The 7,049-nt window shown below is 52.1% G+C and overlaps 1 protein-coding gene across 1 annotated transcript in view; it reads left to right on the forward strand.

Moving 5' to 3' along the window:
* Positions 1 to 6,151: 6,151 nt before the first annotated feature.
* ALG1 (ALG1 chitobiosyldiphosphodolichol beta-mannosyltransferase) overlaps positions 6,152 to 7,049 on the forward strand; it is a 9,195-nt gene continuing 8,297 nt past the window's right edge. The window contains exons 1-2 of the mRNA XM_042037239.1: positions 6,152 to 6,386; positions 6,462 to 6,539. Of these exons, the coding sequence (XP_041893173.1) occupies positions 6,167 to 6,386; positions 6,462 to 6,539 (298 nt within the window). The 5' untranslated portion in view covers positions 6,152 to 6,166. The remainder of the gene's footprint in view (positions 6,387 to 6,461; positions 6,540 to 7,049) is intronic.

Below are 7,049 nucleotides of genomic sequence, written 5' to 3' on the forward strand. Positions count from 1 at the left end.
GCTCAGGCAGGGACACGGGCCGGGAATCCGGGATAGCGCTCCGGCAGAGACACGGGCCGGGAATCCGGGATAGCGCTCCGGCCGGGACACGGGCCGGGAGTGCGGGATAGCGCTCCGGCAGGGACACGGGCCGGGAATCCGGGATAGTGCTCCGGCCGGGACACGGGCCGGGAGTGCGGGATAGCGCTCCGGCCGGGACACGGGCCGGGAGTGCGGGATAGCGCTCCGGCAGGGACACGGGCCGGGAATCCGGGATAGTGCTACGGCAGAGACACGGGCCGGGAGTGCGGGATAGCGCTCCCGCAGGGACACGGGCCGGGAATCCGGGATAGTGCTCCGGCAGGGACACGGGCCGGGAGTGCGGGATAGCGCTCCCGCAGGGACACGGGCCGGGAATCCGGGATAGTGCTCCGGCAGAGACACGGGCCGGGAGTGCGGGATAGCGCTCCGGCAGGGACACGGGCCGGGAATCCGGGATAGCGCTCAGGCAGGGACACGGGCCGGGAATCCGGGATAGCGCTCAGGCAGGGACACGGGCCGGGAGTGCGGGATAGCGCTCCCGCAGGGACACGGGCCGGGAGTGCGGGATAGCGCTCCGGCAGGGACACGGGCCGGGAATCCGGGATAGTGCTACGGCAGAGACACGGGCCGGGAGTGCGGGATAGCGCTCCCGCAGGGACACGGGCCGGGAATCCGGGATAGTGCTCCGGCCGGGACACGGGCCGGGAGTGTGGGATAGCGCTCCCGCAGGGATACGGGCCGGGAATCCGGGATAGCGCTCAGGCAGGGACACGGGCCGGGAGTGCGGGATAGCGCTCCCGCAGGGACTCTCTCCGAGGATCCGGCTGTTTCTCCACAGCACGTCTGGCACTCACGCGTGTCCCGGACAGCACAGTACATACGGCCCTACAGCCACTGCAGATCCATCATCCCCTTTCGGAGGATTAAGATTGTGTCCATTTTCCAGAAGGGAAAAATAACTACACTGAGGGAATGATGGTACATTCAGGCAACTCTGGGTTTTCCTAAATTTAACTTCAGTTGCTGGATCCTGTGGTATGCCATGGCTAACGGAGTTAGGAAGAAAATGAGCTGTAGTTTATAAATCAGTGAATTTTCTCTTTCAAGAAATGTCTAAGTCAAATACATGATTAAAAGAACTAAATCATAGAATCATGGAATGGTTTAGGTTGGAAGGGATCTTAAGAGTAACCCAGTTCCACCCCCTGCCATGGCAGGGACACCTTCCACTGTCCCAGGATTCTCCAAGCCTGGCCTTGGACACTGTCCAACCTGGCCTTGGACACTGCCAGGGATCCAGGGGCAGCCACAGCTTCTCTGGGCACCCTGTGCCAGAGCCTCCCTACCCTCGCAGGGAACAATTCCTTCCCAATATCCCATCCAGCCCTGCCCTCTGGCAGTGGGAAGCCATTCCCCTTGTCCTATGACGTTGTCAAAGTCCCTCCTCAGCTCTCTTCAGGCCTTGATTCCATAAATGATGCGGTACAAGGGCAGGTATCTCCCCTGTGCCTTGGGCAGTGGGGCTGTGGAGCCACAAACTTGAGGCTGTGTTGCAGGAGGAGAACCCCGAGTTTCCATAGCCAGTGGATTATACCTTAGCTTTCCCAGGATAAGCACACCTGGTACAGGTAAATGTGCTGCTGTACCAGGTATCTTGCAGGTGGGAAAATGCAGTTTTATGTCACAAATTAACCAGAAAACTGCCTTAGGACAAGCCAGTGCATTAAAGGATCTTAGTTAATGGCTTGTTATGCCTCCAGTTTCATTCAGCCATGGAGAACTGAAGGTGTCCTGCTTGTGTTTCCAGCTGGAAACAAGCTGTCCAGTGGAACTCCAGGGTGGTCTAAATGTGGTTTTCATGGTCTAAACTCAGCATGAATAGAGTGCTCTGGGAGCTCACTCAGGATTGTGTTTGGTCTTTCGCTCAAACACCGTCACCTTTTCACAGGGATCATCATGTACCAAGGGTTCCACTGGGAGGATTCCATCCAGTTCCCAAACTCACCATGTCTTTTCTAAACCCTACAAGAGAGTCTGGAATCACAACATGCAGTGTAGAATCCCTGGGCCAAAAGTCACCTTTGGAAATCCACAGGGAACAGAAACCTCTCCCAAACGGGAATGAAAAACAAAGCAGTGTTTGAAAACAGAATAGTCTGTCCTTTCCATACAGTGCATTTGCTTTGCAGTTTGCTTTCCTCTCTAAAGCAGCTCCTTCCACCTCACTAACACTGAGGATAAGTGGAGTACAAGGGACTTGTTTTTCCAGAACTGTTCAAAGAGGAAAGGGTGGCCAGAATTCCAGTGTTTGTTTTGCATCGACACATGATTTCCCCACTAATGGAGATAACTACCTGCTGTTAAAGATAACCAGTCTCCATTCCAGGCGTGTCACAAACACATTCCTGTCCCCAAAATGCAGGGTCTAAAGTACGGGTGTGTGCAGGGGCTGAGAAAACACCTTGCGACCACACTGGGCCGAATGAATCTCAGCAGCTGAGCTTTGGTATGAAGACACAACCCCAACTCTAACTTAAGTCTAAGTCAGGCTCTAAGTCAGAATATCTCTGTTTTTCCCACTCAGTGGAGGTCAGCCAGTGGGTATTTTTTTCTGTTATCATGAGAGGAATGTGCATGCTGATGTCTAGATCTAATACCAATTCCAATTATATACTGGAATATAAGACAAATATTCTTCTGTCTTGAGCCTGAAGTTCAGCCCAGCTCTAAAATTCGGGCATAAACACAATTAGGAAATATTTTATTATTTTCCTGCCATTTGCAAATTTTTTGTTGTGAAAAAAACTTGTCTAACAATTACTAATTTGAATTTGGCTGTGGTTATCAGCCATATACACTGGCTTTGCTTTTCCTGATTATCTCCCTCCTTCCTCTTCTATGCCTTGGAAGGAAATAGAAAATGTATTTCTGTAACCTAAACCTGTACCTGCCTGAAAAGTTGTCTAAGCCAATACAAACCATTCAGGAGAAATTGTCTTTGGGAAGTTGTGTAAAAATTTCCTAGGTCGCTTATTTTTCCTTCGCTCCTTCCTTAGGGATTTTTTGGGTTGGGAGAAAATGAATAAAGCAGATAAAAAGCAGCTGGTGAGGTTAAAAGGAAGCAGCTGCAAGAAGGGTGCAGAGTTTGGAGTGGTTGAGGAGAAAGGAGTATTAAAAGGGTCTTTTCATTCCGTGGGTTGGAACGAGATTATCTTTAAGGTTCTTTCCAACCCAAACTATTCCTTGATTCTGTGATCCCGTGGCATTTTCCCTTCAGAGAAGAAGGTTGGAAGACTTGGTGAAAAGTTTATGGGAAACAGCTGACATTAGATGAGGTAGAGCAGGTGTACACTTCATGCCACTGCAGGTACTAAATAACATTAAGTTCATATTTTGGAGCATGGGGGTTGTTAGAGGAACATTAGGGCCAGTCCTACCTTCAAACACCACAGGCTTTTCATCTTCAGGGCAAAGCCCAGGGGCATCCCAGCAGCACCAGACCAGGCCATGGGCTCAGTGCTGGGCCACCTGCAGTGGACTTTCAGACCACCTGGAATTGTTTCCAAATTGAGGTTATTCTGCAGCCAGCTCCTTTCATCTCTGCTGTGGCAGGGGTTGTGCTTTAGAAACTGAGCAAACAGGAGAACAAACACAAGAAGCAGGTTGCCTTGCTGTTAAAAATGGCCCTGGTTTACCCCATGATGATATAGCACAGCGCCAGTGCTCTGAGCCCTTTGGAGTCATATTGAGTTTGTGAGTGCTGTTAGCCTGTACCCCACAGTGCAGGTGTGATTGGTGCAAATACTTGTCACTGGGATATTCCATGTTATTTTTTCAGTGCAAATGCAAGTTTTAAAAGGTTTTTACTACTTCTATCATGTGATAATAAGAGGAACCAGGGTAGCAGCAGGTTGTCATGAGATTTGCTCGAGACATTTGAATTGGAGACTTCTGGGATGAGTGAAGTTCCGTTTGTGAGAGGGATTTTGGCTGCTCTGTCTCTGTTTATTGCACTCACAGCAGTCCATCGAGGGCAGGAGGACTGGGGATGGAGCTCAAATAGACTGTTTCTAGAGTAAATGCAAACAGCGTTTCCCAACTTTCTGAAATGCTCAGGAAGAAGAGACAGGAAAAGCCTTTTGTAAAACAGAACTGCTATTCAATAAATATGAAAAATTATACAGGCAGAGATCAGTAGTCTCTGAAAATGCATTTCTCTCAAGTGCATCCCTGTTTTCAGAGCCTCAGCCAGAAGTGATGACTGCACCTTATTTATCCTTCTCCAGCTAAGTGCTCTGAAGGTCAAAAGGACTTTTATTGCAACTCTGCCTTCATAAACAAAAAGTCACTGCATCCATAAAGCTGATACACTTGTAATTTTACGTAGTTTGATAACCTGCCAGAAAGCGCAGCTGTGAGGAGTTGGGGCGTTACGCCTGAGAGCCTGCAAGAATCCAGCAGTCCCTCATTCCACTGCAGCCAGGATATTTGCACTTTATTCAAGGAAGTAAACAGAGAAGCAATTTGCATTTTGCATTAAAATGATACACAGCAAGGAGCTGTCAGGTGAGGTAGGAGGGACTGAAATGAGGGATTCCCAAAAGATCAGACCTCCTACAGGTTGGAATGGATGCGTGTCTGCCATGGCGTGGGTGGATGTGTAAAAGCAGGACAGGGGTGTGGGACAGTGGGGCTTTTCTTGAGGAAACCTTGGCTCCCCAGGGAATGGGCACGGCCCCGAGGCTGCCAGAGCTCCAGAAGTGTTTGGACACCGCTCTCAGGGATGCCCAGGGTGGGATTGTTGGGGTGTCTGTGCAGGGCCTGAAGTTGGACTGGATGATCCCTGTGGGTCCCTTCCCACTCAGAATATCCTATGCTTCTATGCTTTCTCAGTAGAAAAAGATGCATTCTGAGCAGAATCTTTGAGCAAACATTCCAGGCTTTATTTTGTTGCGGAACCAGTCTGCCCACACTTGTAATTAGTTACATGTTTTAAAAGGAAACAATTGTTTCATTGTTACCACATACTTGCTGTTTGGCAGTATGGAGAGTTACACTGGAAATGCAACATCTGACATCTGGCTTTGTCATAGGGGGCAAAGAAGCATAACTGGAATAGCAGGATACCATTCAGATGGGTGGCCACAAGGGTCTGCAGAGAGAATCATGGAATTGTGAAATGTCCTGAGCAGGAAGGGTCCCACAGGGATCATCCAGTCCAACCCTGGCCCTGCACAGACACCCCAACAACCCCACCCTGGGCATCCCTGGCAGCGCTGTCCAAACGCTCCTGGAGCTCTGGCAGCCTCGGGGCCGTGCCCATTCCCTGGGGAGCCTGGGCAGTGCCCAGCACCCTCTGGGGAAGAGCCTTTCCTGATATCCAACCTGACCCTGCCCTGGCCCAGCTCCAGCTGTTCCCTGGGTCCTGTCCCTGGTCACCAACATCCTTCATTTGTGTCTTCACCCCTGTTTGTAGTGAAGAAATACCATTTGTTTTCTGCATTGTTTGATACCACCTATTGGATTCTTGGCCAGTACAACTGACCTAGTTTTAAACTTTTGTACAACTTAATGATTTTTTCAACGTGGTGTTCAGTCACTTCCGTGGTGCCAAGATAACGTGGCAAACGTTTCTGTCAGGAGGCTTCTGTTTGCTCCGTATTTCCACCAGAAAACAGGGATCAGCAAGCTGGAAACAGGTGGAAATTTTTTATTATGTACATGTATGAGAACCCAGTGGGATGGAAATGTTGAAGGGATTTAGTACCTGGTAGGATCGGGGATTGAGACAACAAACTGAGGGATATCACAGGAATATGTAGAGTATTAACTCAGATACAGAGAAGATCTAGTTGGGATTTAGCTGAATTCAAAATAAAGACAAGCACATGCATTGATGGTAATGGGGCTGCCCCGAAATCACCCCTGACTTCGAGATACGCTAAAATTTAGCAGGAAACACTACGGACGAGTGTCCGGTACCGCTGTAATTAATTAACCCCTCTCTAGTACTGTAATTAACTAACCGCTTTCTCTGTAATTGCCCCGGTCCCGCCGCCTCTCCGGGGTCCCCTCAGAGCGAGGCACCTCCGCGCCGCCAGGGGGCGCGCTCTGCACGCCTTTCCCGCCTCGCCGGCGCTCAAAGATGGCGGCACCGGGGCCGTGGCCGGGGCTGTGGCCGGCGGTGACGGGCGCGGTGCTGGGCCTGCTGTTTCTGCTGCTGTGGCGGCGGCGGCGGCGGGCGGGCGGCGCGGGCCGGGTGTGCGTGGCCGTGCTGGGGGACCTGGGCCGCAGCCCGCGGATGCAGTACCACGCGTTGGCGCTGGCCCGGCACGGGCGCGAGGTCGCTCTGCTGGGCTACCTCCGTGAGTGAGGGGCGGCCGGGGGGCCGCGGGGCCGGGCGGGGCGGCCGCGCCGCTGACCGGGCTCTCCCCTCGTAGAGAACCGGCCGCACCGGGACGTGCTGCGCAGCGAGAACATCCGGCTGGTGCCCGTGGCGGAGCTGCGCGGGCTGCGAGGTGCGTGAGGGCCGCGCCGGGGAGCGGAGGGAACGGGGAGCGAGGGGTGCGTGGGACGATGAACAGCCCGCAGCGTGTGCGGGCCCAGCCCCGCCGCACGCAGAGCTCCACGCTCTTGGCTCCCTTTCTCTATGAAAAACAGGAGTCGCTGGATTAAACAGCTGCCGGTACATTGGTGCTGTTCACATGCAGAGTGAAATGTGGAAATTATTTTCATTCTGCCTCTTCCTCCCTCACCTTGTGTTTACCCCTGTTGCCCAGAGCAGCTGTGGCTGCCCCTGGATCCCCGGCAGTGTCCAAGGCCAGGGCTCGGCAGGGCTTGGAGCAACCTGGGACAGTGGGAGGTGTCCCTGCCCATGGCAGGGGATGAAGTGAGATGAGCCTTAAGGTCCCTTCCAGCCCAAACCATTTCATGATTTTATGATTTCTTTCTGTACAAAATACAGAGTGAGAATTTGTAGGGATGTCATAGGTTAGCAAGCATAGTCCCGGAAGGGACGTCCTTGCTAA

Source organism: Corvus kubaryi, unplaced genomic scaffold, assembly GCF_017639235.1.
Source record: "Corvus kubaryi isolate FWS band 111438036 unplaced genomic scaffold, C.kubaryi_AGA036_p1.0 37387, whole genome shotgun sequence".
Taxonomy (NCBI): domain Eukaryota; kingdom Metazoa; phylum Chordata; class Aves; order Passeriformes; family Corvidae; genus Corvus; species Corvus kubaryi.